Source organism: Thermobia domestica, chromosome 3 (assembly GCF_964235325.1).
Source record: "Thermobia domestica chromosome 3, izTheDome1.hap1.1, whole genome shotgun sequence".
Taxonomy (NCBI): domain Eukaryota; kingdom Metazoa; phylum Arthropoda; class Insecta; order Zygentoma; family Lepismatidae; genus Thermobia; species Thermobia domestica.
Window position 1 is genome coordinate 125,424,388 of NC_137456.1, and position 25,488 is coordinate 125,449,875.

The following is a 25,488-nucleotide window of genomic DNA, read 5'->3' on the forward strand; positions in this document are numbered from 1 at the left end:
ATTACAAGTACCGAAGCGTGAGCACCCATTGACAAAATTGTAAAATCGGTGCCTATGATTTCAGCATTGGACCGTTTTTTTTTTTTTTTTTTTTTTAATACTAAATTTACACATTAAAACATATCTTTCAAATGTTAATGAAACATTATTTTATATTTCGGGATTTTGCTAGAAAGTTCACGTTAAAAGAATTCATCAGAATTTACTGAAAAGATTTCGAAAATTTGAGGTGAACAATGTGCGTCTTTAGATTAATTTTATTTGTAGTATGTTAATAATATTAAATTTCTCCACTGCAACATTTTGTGGAAATATAGTTTTATTGGTTGTTATTAATTAAAAATAAAAAAAAAACTTTCTTCCAGCAAAAATTGACCCCGAACTGCCTGGCCGAAGGCTATACACTAACCATATAGCCACGAGGGAGCTCAAAATTTTTTTTCGTGAGGAAAATTTACCCTTTTCTGGCGTAAAATATCTTTTTTATTCGAAGGGTGTTCATGAATTTACTTTTTAACGTTATTCGTTTTCTTGACGATAAATTTACAATAAAATCTAGAAAGTTTTCCATCAATTACACATAAATATTCGGTTCGAGACTTGCAGAACTTGGTGTATTATTTTAGGTATGTTTTTGACTTTTGTATACATTAATACGCAACATGTGGAAATGTGGTTATGGGTGATCACAACTTTTCTTATTTCCTCCTCTGTCTTTCTTTTCTTCTTTTCTTTTCAAAAAATTTCTTAGCGCTAAATTGTAGTACTGAAGTTCCTCTAATTCAAATGTGCTATTACGATACTTCTGTTAAAACAAAATCTTTGAAACCTACTTCTTATGCAACCCACTGTACAGATAAGCATAATGTTTTGCATATTACCATAAACAGTTGATATGAAAGTTAAAATACGGAAAGTGAGTAGTTTCCGTTCTCGTCAATCGTCATACTTAACGAAAAAGCATTCATTGTTGTTTAAATCATAGCAGAAAAAAATTGTCATTTAGAAAAAAAAGGACGAATACTCTTATAATGAAACAGAAATTGTTTGCGGAAGTTTGCAATGTTGTTTGTGCACACCTGGTTAAAATATTTTCTAAAGGAAATATGTTGTTATATATTCCGGAAGAGCTTAGAACGAAGACCTTGACAGGTGCTAATGCAAGTATTTTCTTTAATTATGATGATCTCAGACTTTTCCTTTCTTGTATATATTTCAGAGGAGAAACGAAAAATTTACATTACTGTAGTTCCTCCGTTAATGGAACATGTTCTGGCGGTATATGTTATGTATGGTTATAACATTAACATGCCAAAGCATAGAAAAGATATGATTTGTGATTTAGGCCTAGACACTGTAACAAAACTTTATTTTCTTACAGAAACCACTTGTCATAATATTTTACAAAATCAATGTATTTCATAAGAATGAACATAATCTTTTTATAATTTTTCACATCGAAAAATGCTTATAATGCGTTATTATTATTATTATTTATTATTTACTAATATGCATTATTTATTGTTTATTGATTATTTCATTAGATTGCAAAAATACTTTAAAACAAAAGCCTAAAGAAGTGATCTCTTAAAAAAATTACGAATGACATATTTAATTATCAACAACAAAGTTCACAATCAATGAATTAAGAGCAAATAGTGTGTCTTTGTGACCTGTGAACGAGAAAGCGCGTTACAAATGCGTGTACTATTAACTATGCAAAAAACTCTTAAAAATATCCACATAAGAGTTTCTGCGATCAATTTCTGCGCTTCCACTTCTTAGTACTTCTTCATAAAATGTTCCGTCGTCATCACTGAGATTTGGATATTGTAACAGCCTCTTTACGTCTACTTTCTTCTCACTACTTACACTGAGAAGGGCCGAAGCATTTCGGGGCCTAGAGTCATTACTAAACTTTCTCCTCAAAAGAGAAGAATAGTTTTCCCTATACATGCATTTCTATTGCCAATAGATTTATAGTATTTGCCTAATTTGAGTGAACGCATTTGCGAGAGTTTTTTTGGCATCACTGTTTTGAACGAATTCTTCTCAAATTTCCCTCAGTTTTTCTGGATAGTATACTCTTATAAAGTTCCGGTCTCTGGTTTCCTTTGTTACTTTTCTTTTGTCTTATAAACCACAACGAGTTGTTCTGGTCAATCTTTGTTTTATTAGCATATATTTGAATGAATTACATGGTATTACAATTAGTAAATTATCCCATGATCATACTGCCAGTTCAGTCTTAGTGGACGACGGGCTTTCTTACTATTTCTGGCTACTTGGTTTTTCTTCTTTATCCACTTCTCTTCATCTCTAGGTCGCTTTCTTCCGTTTTGCTTTTCAGGATCCAGCAAATCACTTCCCATTTTGCACTACAGATCTACTGTCCTCACGCAACCCTACTGATAGATCATCAATTATCAGTCAACACGTTGTCCTTTTCCTTCTGACACCTTGTTACTGAGTGACTATAGTTACACTGACAAATTGTTTTAAGAACATCCTGATCGGCAAACTAATTTTCCCTCCAAGATTTAACAATAAACAACAATAAGAGATTTCGTAACAACCAATTATTACGCTTTCAATGAGTCAAAGAATGCTGACGTGACTTAAGGGGAATTTCGAATTAATATTTTTAATGAGTTAGGTCAACTCTGAAAATAAAATATGACTTTTCTCTTTTAATTTCAAAACGTCTTTCACGAGTTTTGCCTCGCCCTAACAAACAAAAATAGCGCGAAAACCGAAAACTGTTTTTTTAAAAAATGACTGAAGTGGTGTTTGGAAACAAGTCCTCATGTGCTCTTCCAGGATGTTTTTTTTCTCGAATTTTTATTATGATATTTCACAGTAATGTAACTTTTTAACTTATGCGTCACAAAGCTTCCTTTACACGTCATTCTTTTACTTTTTGTGAAATCATATTTTCATTCTTTTTTAGACATCCAAACTAGGATACGCGTAAGTATATGAATTCTTATACAACTGCTACGTTCGTGAATCCATCGACAGGTATCAGAGGAAAAATGGTAACAAATAGCGAGAAGCTGTTTTCTATATTTGATTCAGCGTTCCAAAGAATAGATTCCATCTCCTCCATTAATCCTCTATTCACACTGATAGTGGAAGATATCAACTATTTTCAGTTTAAACGAGACCTGATGTGGTTCGGATTCCATGTTAGCTGTCAAACCACATCCCCTAGCCTAGATGCTGAAAAGGACGCTAAACTTTCCATCCATTATATAACCATAGTTTTGTGTTATATCAATATGAGTTAATCTACATGGTTCCAGAAACGAAGGTCAAATTATCCAGTTGGCAAAGTTAGAGAAGTAGCTAATTTACCATGTTTCACTGTAATTGTGAACGTACTAAAGAACGCTAACTAACGCACTTTTAACGCTGAACTAACTCCTTTGATGGATTATGGTATTTCTACTTCATTTTCGCACACTTCCTTATCTTCTTTGTTATGGAGTCAAAATTTAGCATACTTTAAGTGACGAATATCGGTGTTTTTCAACCCTTTATATGAACGTGTTATCGATCCCTATATATGATTCTTTATAGTACTGACTACAATCTTATAAATTTACATACCTGAAATATATTGTAAGTCATAATATACTGTAGAACAGAATAATCTATGAGGAAAGTAATAATTCACTTGAAAATGTAACATACATCGTTTTGTATTACTATAATGATTTTATTTAGTTAGTCTTCTGTTGGTCAGATTCAAATCTTGCAACTAGAATATAAAGCACTTCTCTAGCAAGTAGAGGTCTGCTATTTTGTGTGCTTACGTAAACCTGATGGCAGTACAATATTTACCCACAATTTTTGTTCTAGCTTACTGTTTTACTATAAAATTAATTAGTTAGGAATATTTATTGAGTGCCTGCTGCTTATACAACCCAAGTCTTAGCTGAAGTTCAATTGGTTGCGGACGATTAGACATTCTGTTGTTGGCTTCATATCAACAAGATTTGCCGAATAAGTTTGTTAAATTCTACATCAATAGATGACAGTATTATATCGAGATTTTTGTGTGGCGCCTCTAACTCAGTGTTCGTAGTTTGAGGGAAATTTTCCTAATCTAGGGAAATTTCATGGATAAATTTAGCAAAAAGGAAAAAAGGGATTTTTTCGATAAAAGTGAAAATTTAAGGAAATGCTCGCGCTGACTGACTGACCAATATAAATCCTTAAATTTTTCTTTGCTCTTCAGAAATAAACCAACACAAGAGTAATTTCATTTGTGTGTATCTGTCTGTCAGCTCATAGCAATATAATTTGTACCCATTGTTTGTTGGGTGTATTTGTGTGTACTATTTGTAATAATAATAATAATAATAATAATAATAATAATAATAATAATAATAATAATAATAATAATAATAATAATAATAATAAGTGAAAGAAAAAGGTAAAAAAAGCAAACGAACAAAAAATACGCCACTGAATTCTGGTTAACTGTTTTATGACCTTAATGATTCGATGAAATAACCTTTCTAAATTGCATTGTGGAGGGCAATAGTTCGTAAATTTTCCGTTAGAGCAGTATTCGTAGGTTTCCTTGCGAAAATTTCCCTCGATTGATACAAAATTTTCCCTTTCTTAATCTTATCACATAACTTCTGTCATAGGTATTGGAAATCAGCAAACTAGAGAAAATGTGATTAGGAAAGGTGAAATTTTTGTGTATCAGTCGAGGGAAATTTTCGTAAGGAAACCTACGAACACTGCTCTAACGGAAAATTTACGAACTATTGCCTTCCACAATTCAATTTCATCGAATCATTAAGATTGTAAAACAGTTAACAGGAATCAGCGGCGTATTTAAAAGGGTCTTCTGGGCTTAAGCCCCCGAAATTTTATTTACTATTATAAAGTCAATGAAATATTTTGCATAATTTTCACATTTCCAGGAATAAAGTTAGCAAAGTAATCCCCAACCAAATTGTAAATACGCCACTGCCAGGATTTATTAATGAATATAATTGTACAGTAAATCTCTACTACAATATACCTCTCCTAACATTCAATCAAAACAATGCTTTTAAAATGTACTAAAAAGATTCTTTTGGAAGAAGGAAAAATGAAGTAATTAGACTAAGACTATTCTTAAGGTTAAGGGCTAAGAAATGTCACTTAAACATAATCACATAATCCAATCCTTTTATTCTTAATCATATTTCTTCAGTTTATCCCACCGAAAATATTATTTTCTTCTTTTTATTGTATTTTATAAAAATATTGCTTTTATTAGGTTTTTTTTTTTTTTTTTACGAATACAGTATTTTATTATTATTCTCTTGGCAGCAGAAATTTGCTTTAAAAAATCCAAAAACTCCATATTGTACTTGCATTTGATGTGTAATATCATTAACATACAATTTTCTCCCTCGAACGTCGTCATTGTATGTGACTTTCAGAAATCTTGGTGCAGTGCTCTTGTGTTGCAATGAGTCCTTTTAGTTATAACTTATATGTATGAGTCATCGTCTACAGATGTGACACACTCAAAACACAAATTAAAGAAAAGATCCATAGTGCATAATGGACAACAAGCATCTTTAAGCATTTCCGGTGAAAGTTCTTTTTTATGATATTACTATAGAACTACTCAAGTCACTTGCTCGTGTTTCAAGTCCACGTGTGTGGGATAATTTCACATATTTACAAAAGATTTCTTAAAAGAAAGAGGAAAAGCAAAGAACTTAATGTATATGAATTCTTGGGAAAGAAACTCTTGAAACTGAAAATTGGTAGGAAAATAAACAATTTCTAAAGTAAAGTTATCTACATGTTAAGTTTGCTGCTCGTGTGCAATGTCTATACTTGTTATACATTTTTCTTTTTTGAGAATTGATGCCCATCATGATTCACGTAAATATTTTTACAAGTATTTTTTTTTAGAGACAATATTTTCTCTCAGAAATTAACCTACTTTCTAATTTTTGGCTGTCAATGGCATCAGTGCCTGCTTGTTTCTGTAAATGATCATGTTGCTATCCGGTATTCGTGTTGTCATGTGCAGAATTGACAATGTGTGTAACAGAATACTGATGTTCCTGCTTGTGCCAAGAAAATATTTGGGACGACAATATGCAAGGTTCTTCGAAGCAATGAAAGCTAACCAACGAGACCTACGGACTGTTCCAGTGTTATAATTGGAAATGGTCGATTTCCAAACGCCATACAAAAATAGCTTTCTTTTTAAAAAATGGTTAAAGGTTTTTAATATAACACTGTATAAAAGCTGAAGAACATGGTTTGTGGATATGTGAATGATGTGGAGCTTGGAAGATGAGTCCAACGAACCTGATGATTCACACAATGAATTCGAACGTTCCAGCGTTTCATCTGATTGTGAGCTAGATGATTGGGACACAACACCATGTAAAACTTTGTCCCATATAGGTATAGGTAGAGCATTAATAAAAAGAATGTCCGGAATCGACTCCCACTACCGGCTTTTATAATAAAAGTTTCACTATAAAAGAATTTTTACAAAATACTGTACAAATAATCTCTCTAGTATACAAGGTTAGTTATAGGTAGTCTTTGACCGTAAGGTCGCAGACAGGATCTCTACAGAGCCTCGTAGCAGGCTAAGCGGCTGTGGTTGGGATTCCCAGAGAGAACCCCGTATCAGGCTAAGCCAAGAGATAGGATAGGCGTAGTCCCGTAGCAGACTAGAGGCCTGGGGTTAGGTTAATCCTAATGTTCCGTGGCAAACAGTAGGAGGGTCACCAGAAAACTGATACAGATTTGCCTCGTCCAGCCAATTTATAAGGTTCCTTGAGTGGCGGTGGCACTGCTGCTCCGTGGGAGAGGCCAGAAGCCCATCGTCTGCAGGTGATTGTAGATCCATCTGGTATGGAATCCTCTTCCCAAACCACGTAGTGGTGTTTGTAAACACTGGCGTGTAGAATTGTTTATTCATTACATTACGTGGGACATTACACTATATTTTTTACGTCCCAATTTTATGCCCTTTTATCTAAAGGAGACGGATAATAAGTAATAAAGGTGAATGATTATTAGAGAGTTCGTAGGTAAACATGTGGGAAGTAACGGTAGAAGCCCTATAGAATACCTACAGAGATAATGTTATCCACTATAATCCACATGACCTGGGATTTTTTGCACCAGAGGTGAGCGTTCTACCATGAAATGAAATCTTTGAGAAATTTTACGTCCCACAGTTATGCCGGTTAGGCTTAAGGAGACGGTGATGATGAGAGATGAATAAAATGGTGGAATGAAGAAAGTGGGAGGAAACGGGAGAACCCCGAGAAAACCCACGCACACGGTGTTTGTCCACCACAAAATTCACTTGGGTTTGAACCCGGGACCCCAAGCACCAGAGGTGAACGCTCTACCGCTGAGCCACTGCATAATGGATTACAGAATACGAATATAACTACTTTAGAAACCCAGGTTAGTTTTACCTTAATAAAAAATTTTTGTCGCCAGGATAATTCTGGAATTGCAAATGTAGTTCATTTCAAACCAAGTTTGGCTTATTTGAAGATTTTTTGACAGCATGAACTTCATAATCACTCACGACTTGATATTTAGTTCATTTGATCAAATTTCCATTATAACTGTAATTTTATGTATACTGCTTTTATAGGGTAAGTCAAAATTATGATCCCGATTTCAGAAATTTTATTCTGTGAAATCTAATAAACATATATTACTGTGATACATGCACTTCGAAAGGTTAACTTTCAAAGTTAAGTTTCCACTTTCTACCACCAAGAGTCAACAGTGAGTATGGAATAAATTGGTGATATTGACCGTAACATGTTAGAAAGGGTTTGGCAAGAGATAGACTATCAGCTTGATGTGCTCCGTGTTACGCAAGGTGCTCACATAGAACACTTGTGATATATTTGAAGAAAACTTTATCATTTTACCTTTCTTAACATATGTCTCACAATAACATATGTGTGCGGCTCGGGCGAACATGATGATATTTCTGAAATTGGGTCCATCATTTTGACTTGCTCTTTATAACATGCCCTTGGTGATGTCTTCTAATGTTTCGTCTTTCTATATGTGTTCACCGTCCATAAAGGAAAAGAAACATATTTCCTGTTACTTCCTTTGCACGTCTGTCAGGCTTTGGAGTTAATTAAAAATAAATTTGTATTAACAATGTATTTGCCAATTTGTGAAATAACGTGTCTTTGCAATAATTCAGATTTATTGTATTTCTTGTAAATGTTCATTTTAGAAAATCAACTGTGACGAACCAAATTTTGACCTTTTTATTTTTTTATTTTTTTATTTTTATTTATTTATTTATTTATTTATTTTTTTTTACATTTGAGTTACTAATAAAGGGATGCAGAGACATATTTGAAAGACGAGTTGAGAAACAGAAAGACACGTGAGATAAAGGATAGAAAGCATACAGGAACTCTGTCAATAATATAATATCTACAGTTAAAGCATTAACAATAACACTGAACTGAACAAGTTACTATCTGAAGGAACGAAACAAGAAATGTTAGAAACAAGTTTAAATTTGGAAACATTACTTGTGAGAAACTTTTTGGACCCCTTGATTTTAGTTGTCTCACATCTTCTCTTCAAATTGCTCACTTTTTCTTCCACTCTTAACTATTATGTAGAATACTGTTGCTAACTCTATTAATTAGGTACGAATAGCTAGTGTCTGCCCCAAGTATTGATATTTAACTATCTTCAGAGAGGGGCTTCATGTGACATCAATAAGCCGGCAATCTTTTCCGATTTATGCGATGGTAATATGCATTCCATTGTAATTTATACATATACAGATATAAATATTTCACATTTTACATAACAGGTGTGTCTTGTTTCTACACGAAGAAGAGACAGATGATGACGATTGTCATATTTTCATAATTGAGTGGCTCGGGCGAATATGATGATATGTTCCATTGTCTAACCTTTGAGGAAACTGGGAGAGAAGGTTGACTATTCCTATACAATTGAATACAATGACACATACCAAGAAGATTCCGTTGCCATCTACAAATATATTTCTAAAATTAAACAGTATACATACACTTCAGTGGTTCGATCACAACCCATTCCATCTAATAATTCAATTTCACCGGAAGTAACACCATTATGTTTACCAGAGCTGCTCAATTGAAGACTTCGTGTAGAAAACAATGTTAAGTATCAAAAACAATAGTTACTGTAGTGTAGCAGCAGAGACAAAAGATAGTAAATTGTGCCCAAGCGTCACAAAATACAGAATACTGTTGCTTAGAAATACAACCTAGCATATAACGAAGTGAAGCTATGTATGAAAATCTAACTAAGGCATAAACGTATTTAAAAAAATAAAATAAGTTAAACAATTGCAAGGTGGCACTTACATTGTTTCCTACAGCGAGTCTTCAATTATCTTGCAGTCATGCCAGGTAATTCTCATACTGGTCATTGCTATTTATGGTCTTAAGTTCGACCCTCTCTAATTTTTGTTGGGTGTTGAAGTAGCCTCATAAAACAGGATAGTCCATTGAGTACCTGTCAAGAGGGACAGGTATAACGGAGAAGGAAGCTGATGATGTGCTTATGTCATCCACGTAAAGACTCATTCGTCAGCCTAAAAAAGACCCTTTAAGAAGCCTGCAACAAAAGGCTTCTTATTTTTTTTTAATTTTTTTAATACTATTACACTATTCATAATCCTCAGAAGCAGTTATCATATTTCTTCTTCTATGTACAGTACAAGAAGTATATCTCTAAATATCCTCTGATATTTGGTATCCCAAATATATGCATGTATATTATAGCGTAAATCAGGAACATTTGGAACAATTTTAACCAAACTTGGTAGACATGTGACCTTCAATCTGGAAAAAAATCTGTGTGACTAACCCTCAGGGTGGGATTTGAATGGAGTGATGTGTAAAAATAATGCAAAATGACTGATGATAGTATGTCATCCACAGTTTTTGCTGTCATTGAAATGAATAGTGACGCTTCCAATGCCGTTTAAGTCCAAGTTCATTTCCAGTACCAAAAGACGGGGAGAGGTGAAAAATAAAATGTCAAAAATGACTGAGATTTATGTCGAATTCATAGTTTTCGGGGTCGAGGAAACGTCTTAGTTGTTTAAAATGAATGTTGGAAGATAATTAGTACCCACTTCAAGCTTGGTTTCTTCATCATATCAATTTCAATAAAGGCGTATTTCGTGAGAGTATTGTATTTCAATATTTGTCAAAAGTAGAGTATCTTCTGTAATTTTATCATTCACATTTATCGAAATAAATATTATAAGGGGGAAAGGGGATTCAAATATCTCTCATAAACCTATTCTCTCCCCGTATGTTCAACGGCTATTTCAGCTAGTAATTTATATAAAAGATCCTAAAATGGGGGAAATATTAGTGGTTAGAACCATTGAGAATATTTACAACAAGCAAGTTTTGGTTTTTGAGAAAGGTATGTTAGAAAATTTTACGAGGAAGTATGTCAGGGACCTAGGCTAGAGATGGGCAACTTTGTATTCCATAACCAAATTACTTCTCTTTAGTGGCACGTTTCTTTGATAACATTCGTGTTAAAAGCTTTTCTTCTTGTATCTTTTAGTGATGAACAGAAAAGTATAGATTATTGGAAACAGGCAGACCCAGAAAGTCACCAATGTTCATTTTAATAGCTTTTCCTATTGAAATTTCTAAGTAATGACCCACGATGAAAAAGATTGGTTAAGACTTTGTTTCCGTAGACTCTTAGAGACACTTAAAATGTGACTGATAAACAGTTAACTCTACTGAAGAGAAAACTTGTCATCCACATGAAAGCAGATGCAAAAGGAAGCTAATGTGATAGGAATCCTTTTTAAATGAGGATTTGTAGTATATACATAACAGTAATGGATGGAAAACGTTTATAAACATATGATCGTCATGTTCGAGTCAACATTTAGTTTGTACACGTGAATAAAGATCCATCAACGAACTATTTGAAATTACATTATAAAAATATTTTTAAAATAGTTATGATAAAATGAAAGTGTTATGATCAATTAGTTGGACTAGAATCAAATGAATGTTTCTTTTTTTCATCTCTTTTATAAGTTCATTCTTGCTTCATTCTTGTGGAACTCGATGTCACGACGCTGGAAGATAGCGACAAAATTGAAGAGGTACTCAGATTTGTACACATGCAGAATTTAAAATTGCCTGCAAGAATTTAAATATTTAAATTCAGTAGACAATTATAATGGCGAAAAAAGTATTTACCAGGAAGAAAATATTATTTTGTGGAACCTTGAATAAAGAGTTGAGAACAACACTCATAAAATGCTTCGTGTGGTGTATTGTACTGTATGGGTCAGAAACATGGACATTATGCAAAAATGATTAAAAACCACTGGAAGCTTTCGAGATGTGGGTGTGGAGAAGAATGGAGCAAATTAGCTGGGTCGAGCGGAGAACAAACGAGAGGGTGTTAGAAATGGTAAGGGAAAGATTATTATTTAGAAGAGGAAGAGAAACTGGTTGGGATATTGACTAAGAACGAACTGTATCATAAGGGACTTGCTAGAGGGTATGATGGCAGGAAAGAGAGGGATGGGACGAAGAAGACTACAATTAATGGACGATATCAAAACAGAAAAATTGTATGTGAAAACGAAGGGGTTAGCGGAAGACCATGGAACATGGAAGCTTCTCAGTTGCAGCAACTGACCTCACAGAATAACTGTGATGATGATACAGACATTTATAAGATTTCGATCAACTTAGCTATTTTCCTAATATTTTCATTCTAGCTAGTATTTTCATTCTGTTTGATCGATAAACTAGACAAATCAGTTCAACATCCTCCTAATAAATCAAACAAGTTATATCTCTTCTCTAGCCATCACGGAAGCAAACGAACTACCACTTTGTATTCTAAGATTAACCAAGCGGATAAGCTCATCATCATCTTTAATTAATTACGCAGACTGGCTAAATTCTCTTCATAATAACTAACCAAGTAGGTTCAATAGGAATGTCAACGATCTACTTGATATATTTTGCAGTAAAGAGACAAATCAAGGTGGTGACTACTGATCAGTTCTAAACGACCTGGTAATCAATTATCGATTACAAACTTACTTCTATGGAAATATAAAGATGATACTAACTGGAAATATGCTTTTTTCCCTGTCTATTATTGCATGTTTATTTTGATAAGATAAAAGAAATATATAATCTGACGATTGACTGAATTTGCATAATATCTCAAAGTGATTGGATTAAATCTATGTGAGGCAAAACCGAGACCCAATGTATCTCAGGCACATCAAATCCCCGTTGCAAGAGTTATTTATTTTCGATGATAAATGGAATCTTACTTGTAAAAATTGTTAGACAAGAGCATTTTAAAATAATAATAATTATTTATTTTAAAAAAATAAAATTAATTCAAAAGGAAATTGTGATCTGCTAGAAAATACTAATAATGCATTAAGAAAAGACTTTTTCAAAGTTTTCTGGAATATGAAAAAAAAAAAAGCATAAAATTAACGTGAGTATTTCACATTTCTGTAAATGTTAGTATTTTTTGGACGTAGGACTCTTGTAGTATATCTTAATAAGGAAAGCGGTTTTGAAATAAATGCTACAACATATAATTACTCTGCATTGTTCGTAGAATTTCATCATTTCTTTTTCTTGTTGATTCTTCTAACTCTATATCCAGTCTTGCTGTACACCACATATTAAATTAACTCAAAATGTAACATTTAGTAGCATTGTGACTGGCCGGAAATTCCACAATATCGTTAGCGTATTAATGAAATTAAAAAAAAAACGATAAGACATACACCAATCGATACATCTTATTATGAGCTGATCAAAATGATATATGAGTAAGTGTAAACCCTTATGTATATATATATATAGTCTAATCGAACTCTTCATTGTGATACCAGCACGACGCCTCATAGATTTTTTTTTTTTTTTTGTTTAACCACAACATTGATTAAAGATGAGAGATATATCAATATACAGAAGAAATTGAGCTGAATAAAATTACATCTTTCAGAGAAAATTCAGCTGTCTACTTTTCCAGAAAATCGAGATAAAATATTTTTATGTCGCCAAAAAGCATAATAATTGTTAATTTTTTATTTTTATTTTTTATTTTTATATTTTATTTATTTATTTATTTTTATTTTTATTTATTTTATTTTTTATTTATTTATTTATTTACTTTTTATTTTTTGCTGTTGGAACAGATTGCTTATTTATGTAGTATCTTCCTTTTAACTGCCTGATTTTGTCTATTGTTGTTTACCTTCTAATGGTAACACATACTTCTAAAAGTGACACACGTACTACTTATAGTACTTCTATGTTCAACACAACCTACATAAAGACATAACGTTATAGTTTTGCTACATTTGGCACACCGTGTAGGAACGAGTTAAATTAACTACAACAATGGAAGAGATAGAATGCGATTCACACATTCGCTGCGTTTGGAGTCACCGGTGGCTCGTGCGATACTTCATTTCTGTGCTATGCTGTTCTATGCATTATACTACTGTGTGCGCTTGTGATATTTTCGTTTGTACAGATTGTTAACATTACTAGCATCGATGGACAAACCTTCAACGAGACACACGGTGACTCGTATAGCACTAAGATCCAAACTCAGTTTTACACTGCAGCAGCGAACGTTTAAAGATTATATACAACCAGACATTATAACCTGGTATAGAGCATTGATAGTCTAACATTTTTTAGGATTGTAGAGACAAAAAAGACTCAGGCGGGTCAATATAACTTTTTATGAACAATAATGATACATTTCACAAACTTTCTGTGATAATAAGCACTATTAAGATTGAAGGATTATCAAGGGAAATCTAATAAACGAAATTGTGAATACATTTCTAAAAATTTCTTCTAATTTAGTTCAAATTGGGATTCAGAATTGGTACTCAGAATTGAAGTTCAATGCTCAAACTATTAATCTGTTTCTAATACATACAACTCTTTCGAAACAACCTTATTCTTTTTTTCATTACTCAGCGATAAAGAATCATGTCACGAGATGGGTAAAATATTTCAAGGGCTATATTTACCTCACTGACCGTAGTTTTCCCATCACTGATATAGAGAAGCACAAGTTCTATACCAAAGCATGTCAGCTAATATTCAACAACTTCGTGTATTTGCGGTTTCTTCGGATTTTCATGTCTCCTGTGACTTTCTCATTGCATTGAAATCATTCCTTTTTTTGCTCATGGGGCATATCTATTTGATGTCAAACCTTAGATGAGGCTTAATTTCATAATCCACATCTTTTACTATAATATCAGCATACAAATCAAATACTTCTTCAACTGTTTTTAGTACTTTCTCTCCCTTTTGAGTATAGTATTAGAAAAGCGATTAACACCATACATGAATTTGTTTATTTGAACGAATGCTCCATTCTTTCGCTTAAAGTAAACTTCGGTTCTCCATCTTCTTCATCTTGACGAATCGACTCCTCTCAAATAAAACTTTTCATAGTCATCAGGATCATCAACGACTAGTTTTCAAAATCACGAGAAACATATACCATAGGGGAATAACTTATATAGAGGTCAGCGAGCTAAGCGACTTTTAAATGTATGCAACCATGTGTTCATACAAGTTTGTTAGTGTTGTATAATCTATCAGGAATTTTAATAAACTTTGCTGACAAGGAAAGGACATGAACCTGCTATACGGACATTCGAATCAAACCTAGTCCATTCGATAAACATAACAAACATATGTTCATGCACAAAAAAAAACTAGGTGCTATGAATAACGGAGTAAGTCCTTGGGGCCCAATAACCCTGTTAGTATAAAGAAAATCGTAGACTAGCAGTGAAATAGCTATTGCATCAACACTGTTTATTGGAAAGTCATAGTTTATAGTTCATTCTCTTCAGCATGAAACAAGCTTTCCTGAGGTGCTATGTATTGGGGCCCATAGCGTACTTGAACATGAAAAATTAAAAGAATGTCGAAAAAATTCCCTTCAGAAATCCCTCCCATCAACTTTGGACCCCTCTGGAGTGACCCCGGGTAAAAGCATACAATGAGGTTGTACGTCTAATGGACAATATCATCTTCCTGATTTTTCTCCGGGATCTCCCACTTCCATCCACATTCTCATATCACGAATTCTTCCGTAATTATCTGGATTATCATCCCTCTCTTTAAGACTAAAGGACTTAAACGTGGGACGTAAAACTTTCAGATATTTTTTTCTGCAAATACTATGATAACAGCTAAAACTTACTTGAAATATTGATGAGAGGGGGAAAAAAAGAATGATATATTTTTGGAGTTCGTGAACCTTGTTTACACTTAAGGAAAAAGAAACTCGCTACTGTATCTTTAAGTTTATTTGCTGGACGAAACGTGTGTGCAAATTCAAATCATTCAAGATATAACTTGAATTTACAAACAAGGAGTTTTGTTTTTTACAGCAAACTCCACGATAATTTGGAAGTTCTTCCTGTTTCCTGTCGATGGGAGGGTGGGATTAAAGTTGTCACTGGATTTCTTAATCCACTCTAATTCCTCCTTTTCTACTCTGATTAGGAAACCTCTTTGTCTTTATATTGTGTGGGAGCAAGTTGAAAGGGAATGAGAATACTATTGTGTGTATTTACATAACACTTTTACTTGCTGTGTTGTATTTAAAGAAATTGACTTCCTCCTGTACGTTGATGAAACATTCATTTGTTGGTTTTCTACAAGATTTTTTTTTAATTTTAAATTTAGACACTTACACATATTTTGAGTATGTTGACTATTTGTTTATTAGAATCACCCTAGTAAGCTCTGTAATATTATAATGTTATTAGAATTACATTAATGGGCTTCATAAAATTGTAATGATATTAGGATCATACTAGTGGCCTTTATAAGACTGCAATGTTATTAAAATCACACCAATGGGGTTTATAAAATCGTAATATTTTATGATCACAATAATGGAATTTATAAAATTGTACTGTTATTGGGATCGCAATATTGGGTTTAATAAGATTATAATGTTATTAGAATCACATTCGCGGGCTTTATGAGATTGTTATATTTTAGGATCACACTAGTGGACTTTATGAAATTGCAATGTTATTAGGACCACACTGTTGTGTTTTTTAAGATTGTGATGTTACTGGGATCACATTAGTGGGCTTTATAAGCCTGTAATGTTATTAGGATCATACTAGTGGGTTTTATAACATTGTAATGTTGTTGGGGTTATTCAGATGAAGTATTTTTGAGGCTAACAGATTTTTTGGTTAAACCTCAAAAAATATTCTTGAGCCAAAGCCTTATATATTTGAGATATGAGAGAATATACATAATGCTGATCGCATGAACTAAAGTTTCGCAAGATCTTCTTTGCTGTATTTACAGAAGTTTATTGGAATTATGGAAATATGACTGTTGTGATGTGAAGAAGAACTTATATAAAGTTTCATTAGTTTAATCTATAAGTTTGTTTTAAGAACACATATCAAAAGCCCTCTTTACTGGTCCAGAGACCATGTACATTTCTTGGTTACATTACTCTTTACACCGTACACTTGTTCTCCAACGCTACAAATGATTCGCTAAATATGAAAAGCGATATATTAACAGTATTGAACACCTATACAAATCTTTCCAGGACTTATTAAGGAGCTTGGTTCACCAACAAAATTTCCTTATAATGTTTATACTCTGTCTGTCCGTGTGTTCGTCCGGAGGCACAAAATCTCAAGAAGTACTTGATGAATTACCATTAATTTTGGCCAGGGTGTAGGAAGTCAAAAGTTAGAGACTGTGTTGGTTGAGGAGTGATTCATATAATTGATTCAAAGTTATGGAAAACCAAAAGTCGGTTCCTCATGTATTCCTATGGGAATAATTATGAATAATATCCTTGCTTCATAGACTATCCGCAGTGCTATTGAAGTTATGCTACGGATGCTAAATATTAATCTGTTCTTGGAATACAATGCTAAAATTAAACTAAATTAATTTCTACTTGGCAAATCTAAAGACTCAAATATTTTTCTATTTTTAAATATTCATTTATGTTAAAGTATATTTCGTGTACTAAGTAAAAATGCTATATTTAAAGCCTAGGCTTGTTAAGGAGTTTATCACAAACCAGACCAGATTCCTTTTCGTAGTGTACAGTGTGGTCCTCCTACTTTGTTTCTTCTGTTTACTTTGAAATAAACTAGAATTTTAATGATTTGATTTAAGTGACTTTTTCTCTTCAAATCTATTTAGATAAATATCCCTTGCTGCTTGGAAATAAAATTTTCTTATAGTAATTAATTTTAATATTTAATAACAAAATTTAGTTAAACTAATATTACATTAAAGTCATGTAATGCAAATCTGTTTTGAAAAAGAACGAACAAGCTTTAACTGGATTTGAAGGGGAAAATCGTATCCCTTCATTAATCATTAAAATGCCACGTCACTTCAAAGGAAACATAAAAATTATTCCCCATATGAATCAATATTTTTAAAAAATGGTGTAGGTACTCCACACGTTATATTTTTCACTATGTATATTATATCATTACTATCTCCTTATGCTTATTCGTTTGTTTATATACTGATTTTTACGTATATAAACGTTAGTTTTTGTCTTTCTGCAGTAAAGTTACAATGTAATTTTCGCTTTAGAAAGATTTTAAAGAAAGTGGTTAGCGCGTGAGTTCCTTAGTTAGAACTGGTTCTATTCCTGATGGGGAGAGCCTTGAAATCTTAAAACTGTAAATTCACGTCTCATATAGTCTAGGTCCTGAAAAGAGACGCCAAAATCCACTCAACCAACATATTAAAAATAAATCTTATCATCATCGTGATAAGCTGTGTTAGCTTTTCCCCATGCAAAATAAGAATGGTTTTCGTTACTTGAGAAAACATTTACTTCTGTTTTGACTAAATTAATCGGTATGAGTTTTAATACATAAAGAGTACGCCAGAAAAATGTATACAGTCTTTGTCATCCTATATCAGGATACTGCCATTGCCAATCGTTCTGAAATTTAAGTATGTCAAGTATGTACGGTTTTTCGCTCAACAGATGTCGGTATTGCCAGCGCGGTTAATGAGATCAGAAAATGGCAGGAGCACGCTTAAGTACGTTTTGAAGTGTTTTATCAGGTTGGTGGTTCAGTACCAAACTCCCCTCTTCACTTCGATGGCATTCCCAAACCTGATAAAACCCTTCAAAACGTACTAACGCTGCTCGAATCTCACCCGTGCTCCTGCCATTTTCTTATCTCACTACCATGCTGACAGTACCGACATCTGTTGAGCGAAAAAAAAACGCGCTACAACATAATTTTAACTGAAAATAATTGACAATGCCGACATCTGTTGGACGGAAAACCGTACTACAATAAACGAAAAATTTAAGAACAATGTGCCAGTATCCTGGTACAGGATGACAAACAGTGTATACATTTTTCTGGCGGACTCTATATAAAATTTATTGATCAAACTAACGAACTCAATTACATATCGCCACAAATTCTACAGTGCCGAAGATTTTTTTTTTTATTTTAACTAAAATTCGAAAGCTTTCATTGGTTCAGCTTAAACTTGAAAAAAATTAATTGTATACTAATAAAAAAGAAACGTGAATTCTAACGTCGATATTAAATCTTGAACTCCTCTCACCTTCAAAGCAAATCTGAAATGACTCTGTTGTTTGGTATTCCATTCTTTATACTTACTCCTCCTATAGGATATAACCTACAGATAGAAATGAATTTAAAAAAAAGAAGCAGATAGCAATAAATGATTTAGGATTTAGATTTCTGGACGTCCGGCATCTATGGCCACTTTAGCCTGTCACGTATGAGGGATGACGTCCCTCGGTGAGCACACTATCCGGGGAAAGAGAACAAAGAAAGGATTGGGAAAAAAGGAAGCGGCGTGGGACCTATATGTTAGGTACCATCCCGGCTGCCCGGTGTGAATGAGGAAAATCCAGGAAAACCTCATTCAGGATAACTGGCCTGTCGATCGAGTGCAGATAGTAAAGTTTACAAGAATATCATGGAGGATCTTCCTTCACACGATATAATAAATCACTAAAATATCTTTTCCAAACGAGAAGCGTAACTTTTTGATAGTGATTGAATGTGCTATAGAAAACATAATAATTTGAAAAAAGCTGGCAATTAAGCCATTCTTTTTCACTTATTTACGAGATGTGCTTCTGGTGTAGGTACATTTTTTTGTTATTTCTCAATCTCATATTCATATTCCTTCGTTTGGGATTTTAAAAATTTTTTAAACTTTTGAAGAAGATTGCTCGTAAGAGTGATCTATCATAGCAATTTACAGTACCAGTAAGTTTAGCGTAAAAGGTAATATTGCCAGCTCAAAATATTGATTAAGAGAGAAAGGACGAAATAAGACTTTTACTAAGACTATGTTTAGGCAACTATTTTGTGGTTTTCTTAATAATCAGGACAAACTGATTCGTTTATTTGCCTAAAAAATCTCGTCGTTGATTCCAACAAATATCCATTGATCAATTATTATGAATGAAAAATACTTGCAACGTCATATTCACTGCAATTATCTCCAAGCATGCTAGATCTTAAGATAAGAATTTACACCAGTCTCCTATAATTCATTCTAAGAAATTAACTATACAAGTACGTCCTGCATATTAAATATTCCAATATTTCTTTTATGTCTTTTTTAAAAATATTTTTAAATTAAACTATGTAGCTTACGTAATTTGTTTTACTTCTTTTAAGGCCTGGGGATTTCCATCGTCCAGTGGGGGATGCAACAGCCATCTTAAGAGGCAAGGAGGTGCTCCACTATGGCTATCAACCATCTTCAGTCCTCGCCAAGGCCCCTGCCAGAGACGTGGGCGGGGGCTCTGCACCTGCGCTCAAATCACCCAGCAATCTACCTGCCGTCGCTGGACCCCAAAACCAGGTAAACATTACATCCATAATGTCTTTTTGCCTCTCGCTCTCTTTCTTTCTCTACATATGTATTTAGAATGTTATTTCAGCCAGACAGTCGGAGATTCCCCTTTATTTGCTCTTGAGGCCAGTGAACGAGACACGTCATGTGGAAAAAGGTTTATTTCCATCATGAGAGCATATGTGTGATCTTGGCTTGTATTTTTAAAAATGAACCATTACAAAAATCGAAACCTGCATAATGCTCTTATGTTACAATTCGAAAATATTTTTCTCTGAAAAATTGAGATTAATTTATTTTACAGTTTTTAAATTATCTGGGACGTACAATTTTCAAAAATTACAGGATGCAGTATACATTTGTACCGTTTTGATTTCTGCATCCCTTAGTAACTGTACAACCAATCAATTCATTAATTTAAAAATCCTCAGCTCACCTTTTGTATGAATAGAAGATTTTCAGATTTTCATTTTGTATTGAGAGAGTTGAGGGTATTCCGCCCACTTCAAAGTTTTTAGGTAAAAATTCTCTCCCAATAATAATTTACTGGAGGTTAATAAAGTAACTTATTGTCAGATTTTTCCTAATTAATTACTGTAATTCATATATAATTAACATGTATTTTATAATATAATTGATGGGTAAACTAGTGGTTAGCAGTATCCCTAATCTTACCTAGTTTAATAATTATAGAAATATCAACTATGTGAACTTTCTACGTAGAAACAGTTCAGTGTGAAGCAGGGGCATCATTTAGGAGGGAAGAGAGGGGCAATTGCTCCCCTGAGTTTGAGATTTATATAGATTTTATCAATAGAGTGTAGTAAGTCAGTGAAAAACGCGAAATTTTACTTATATCAAGGGGTCTTGCCCCCACAAACAAAATCTGAAATGACGCTCCTGGCGTGAAGAAGTTTGTTTTTTCCACTCATGTCCCCCTTCTCTTCCCTTTCTTTAAGTGCTATGATTTCCCATCCTGTTATTAAGGTCTTGTAAAACTTATCTGATAAATATTTTAAGAAATTTGGAACAAATATCATAATCTATGCATCAGATTCACAAAGAGTGCTCGGTAATATTAAGAATCTCGTTTAATCGAAATTGATGGGGCAGATGGTGCTCCGAAAATTCGGTAAACCGTAATAAAGGTTTTTTGATATACAGTGCTGTATATTTAATATATTTTGATGTACTTTCAGCGAGAAAAAATGTTGACAACATATGATACCTCAAGATTAAACATTGCTAAATAAAAGGCGCATGACTACAACGATGAAATTTAATTCAGCTTATGAATATACTGTACATAAAGGCTTTTCTCTTTAAAGGAGTCAGTTAACCCGAAAATTCGGTTAATCAGGATTTGGTTAAACGGTCTGTAGTATAAATTTTACACTTTCTCATTTGTTGGCGAAAGACATTTTGGTTGAGAATTTTTACTGGTGAATTGTGAAATTTTCTTCGTCCCAAATACACAGTAGAATTACGTTGTCACTCATTTCATCAAAATAAAAATTATGCAACATGGAACACAGTAGAGTCGTTTCGGTTGTCTAGTTTGAGTGTTTCTTAATTACTCTATAAATTTTGAACATCTGCTTAGGACAGCGTTTCCCAACCGGTGTGCCGCGGCACACTGGTGTGCCGCGAATGGGCCGCTGGTGTGCCGCGAGTAAAAGGAAAACAAAATTATTAATTATATAGCAACCAAATTACAAGACAGGAAAAATGTGTATCTTTATTTCACATTACTATGAACCTCTACAATGGAAAAAAATACTGTAATTGTAATATATTAATGTATATACATACATTACTACTACACAGACTGTATTTCGAAAACAGAATTTTATTAATATTTAAAAATTGTGACGTATATTAACCATGTTAATAAATTATAGGTTTCACACTGTGTTACTTGTCTGTACATTTTTAATGTTCAAAAAAAAAAGTATTTATAATCATTGTTATGACCATTATTGCTTCTTTATTGTTACAAGTTATTTCGTAACTTGAAATTTTAAAATCTCATTCTACCCTTTCGACAAAGCACTCATACAAATTACCTCCATCTGTTTTAAAAGTACAAGTGATATGTTTGTTCGTTTATTTAGTGATCTTAGAGTGAAAGGTTGGATACAGTCTTCAAAAAGTAAGTTTATTTTTAAAAGCCTGAGTCCTATATCTCATTGGAATTGTTTTCTATTTTTGAATTAGAATGAAAAATAAGTATAATGATTTACGATGGGGGAAAACCAGTGATCGAGCTTTATTCTCTGGGAGAAGGAGGTCAGTTATCATAGAAAAAAATACGACGGTATTTTCTATTTACTACTACTAGTACTACTACTACTAATCTATGAGTGTGCCGCGAGAATTTAAGTTACACCCGTAGTGTGCCGCAAGTTGAAAAAGGTTGGGAAACGCTGGCTTAGGATATACATTTTAAAAGTTCTAAATAGCCTACGGTCTCTCACCTACGTATAGTCGCACAGAATTATGCCAAGACAGTGGTGTAGATTTGTGTGAAGGACAAGCAAACAGTCAAGTTTTTATACAAGATGAACAATTACAATAAGTAAATAAACAAATAAATAAATACATTGAATTTATGCCTCGATCGAGTCATTGTCTTAATTAGGCTTGGTTTACTTCAACCGCTGCTAAAGAGATGTCAGATAATGATTGCAAGTAGTATCTTAAGTTTCATGTGAAAGAGATTCTCATAAAGTCAATCCTTAGTGAATACGTCATTTCCTGGTAAACAATTCTAACCTCAAACTATGTTAAATGATTTACCGCTGATTTGTCTTTATCAGAAAAGTACGGGAATAAAACAGGAGAGTTAAGGAGGGTCAAGATAAAAATTTATGGTATGTGACATCTAAACAATTGTAAGATAAAGTAAACGGATGATTAACTATTGTATTGAAAGAGATAAAGGATTAAGACCACATGAAACCGAATACCGCGTTCAAAGTTTGCAAACAATTTCAAAATACGTTCCAACTGTGGATAACGAAATAGGTCTATAAGATTTAACATTTGTGATGGAGGGGGGAAAGAACATAGTTAGACACATTGGTTAGTTGGTTGAATTTTAGTTTAGGATCCGTTTCAGCACCAAGGATATGTGAGACGTGGACCCACAGCTTAAGGTGGGGTCCGAACTACATTAACTTCTACAGGGTGGGAAACAAACCCGAGTTTGCTTCTGCTGAAGACGTATACATTGTAGTTAGACAGATGTTGAGGGTTGAAAATATTTCTCTAGAAAGTAAAATGTTAAGATTAAAAGTTTGCAGTTGTTTTGAAACTTATCTTTTTCTATCATCTTCACTAATGTTTAGTTGACACTGATAATATTGTTAGAATTCCTACATTTTCTCATTCGAATCAAATTATTATTCGAATATTGAACAATTGTTCGAACAGTGCTACAACTAAAACAATGGCGGCTTTTGAGGAATGTCACATCGGTAAAAAAAAAAAAAAAAAAAAAAAAAGATAATAACATTTTCTCATTATAAGCTAAGGAAAGAGAGCTTACCTTACCTAATGTATTTGTTCTTGTACATTTTTCTGAATCTAGGAAGCTTACTTCCTTAGCTTGTAGATCTTTTTTGACTTCCCTGAAGAGCTGCCAGTGGAAGGGTTTACTAACAAATATTCGAATAAAAATATGCATATTTGAAGGAACTGTCTGAACATTCGGTTAGTAGGACTAAGAAAAATAACTATAGGAAATCTTCAATGAGAATATCCTGAAAAAGGAAGTTCGATAGCAAATTGAGATACTGTAGGTCATCAGATGTCACCCTGTTCAACAACTCTGCCGTTTTTCGTTTCACCTTTTCCACAGACTGTAAATGTGTTCCCTTCAATACACTTTTCACTTTTGGGAATAGATAAAAGTCACAGGGACCCAGGTCTGAAGAATACGGAGGATGGTCGAGCACAGGAATGCGCTTGGCTGCTACAAACTGCTTCACAGAAAGGGCATTATGGGCAGGGGCATTGTCTTGGTGGAGGATCCATGTACCGTTCCTCCACAAATCCGGTCTCTTCTTCCTTATTCTTCCTCTCAGCTGGATTAGGACTTCTTTGTAGTAGGTCTGATTCACCGTTTGACCCTGAGGCACTAATTCAGTCATGATGATACCCCTGATATCGAAAAAAAAAAAGATGAGCATTGCCTTCACTTTCGACTTGCTCATTCGTGCTTTCTTCATTCTTGGCGATGTGGGAGTCTTCCAGTGCATGGATTGACGCTTAGTCTCGGGGTCATACTGGAAAATCCATGTTTCATCACATGTGATGACACGTGCTAGGAAGTCTGGTTTTGCTTTGAGTCGTTCCATGACGTCACAGCAAATGGTCTTTTGAATATCTTTTTGTTCCTGAGAGAGGTTTTTCGGGACAATTTTTGCACAAATTTTTGTCATGTTTAAATTGCCATGCAAAAATTGTCTTTTTGTCTCTTTGTTAATGTTCGTCATGTCTGCGATCATACGAATGCTCAGACGTCTGTCTTTCCGCACAAGTTCATTAATTTTTTTGAACATTTTCGTCCGTTCTTGAACTCAAAGGGCGGCCATGTCGTTCATCCTCTTCAACCTCCTCCCTACCTTCTGAAAATCGTTTGTGCCATTCGAAAAATAGCGCACGTTATCACCATACACCTCTTTTAACATTGCACATTTCGTTGGTGTTTATTTATTTATTTATTTATTTATTTCACTAGAAATTTGATGTTAATGCGCTGCTCAACTTTACTGTTCACCATGATTCCGGCACTACTACAGAACACTGTCCTCTTCATGCAAGCCTGCAAAGAAAAGAAAAGCTTTCAGAGTCATGAAACAAACAGTGGCTGCTCATGAAGGTTCAAGATCAACAACACATCATTAGCTACCTTCCCCCCATGACCCTGCGCGACAGGATGTGGGCAGTCTCGTTATTTAATTGCCACACCTCGTATTTCGTGTGAAGAGCGTGATTACGAAATATCAGTTTGTCTAAAAAAAAATAATGAGCCTTTGGAGGTCGAAATTGAAAATAAATTTATTGTAATTTGAAAATAACATAATGGAACCACATATGTACCATTTTGTACGATAACCTTCTGCCATTCTATTTATTTATTTATTTATTTCATAAAGACAACACAACAGGTTAATGCTCAGTGATAGTATCGTGTACACAATTATTTAACATACACTATTATACATACACAAATATACGTCGTTTAATTATGCAGAAGTTATTGCCTGTTAATTGTTTTGAACTTGTTTTCGGACGTACTAAGTACATCTACTACATGAAAAAATCTAATCATTTCGTTACATGAAGCACACATTTGTTCAGCAACACTATAATTCAGTCGCTATAGATCTTCTGAGATTTCTCATGAAAAAAAATGTTACATGTGGTTTTCACATATTTCTTTTGAAACTATCGTAACACAATTCAAGAAGTACTGGAGAAATCGAAACAAATAATAGTT

General features: G+C 33.6%; 1 protein-coding gene across 3 annotated transcripts in view; it reads left to right on the forward strand.

Moving 5' to 3' along the window:
• Nucleotides 1–25,488, forward strand: part of LOC145680710 (ankyrin repeat and BTB/POZ domain-containing protein 2) — a 447,712-nt gene that overhangs the window by 253,884 nt on the left and 168,340 nt on the right. For all 3 annotated transcript variants that reach the window (XM_081751633.1, XM_081751631.1, XM_081751632.1), the window contains one exon: nt 19,805–19,991. In XM_081751633.1, the coding sequence (XP_081607759.1) occupies nt 19,805–19,991 (187 nt within the window). The remainder of the gene's footprint in view (nt 1–19,804; nt 19,992–25,488) is intronic.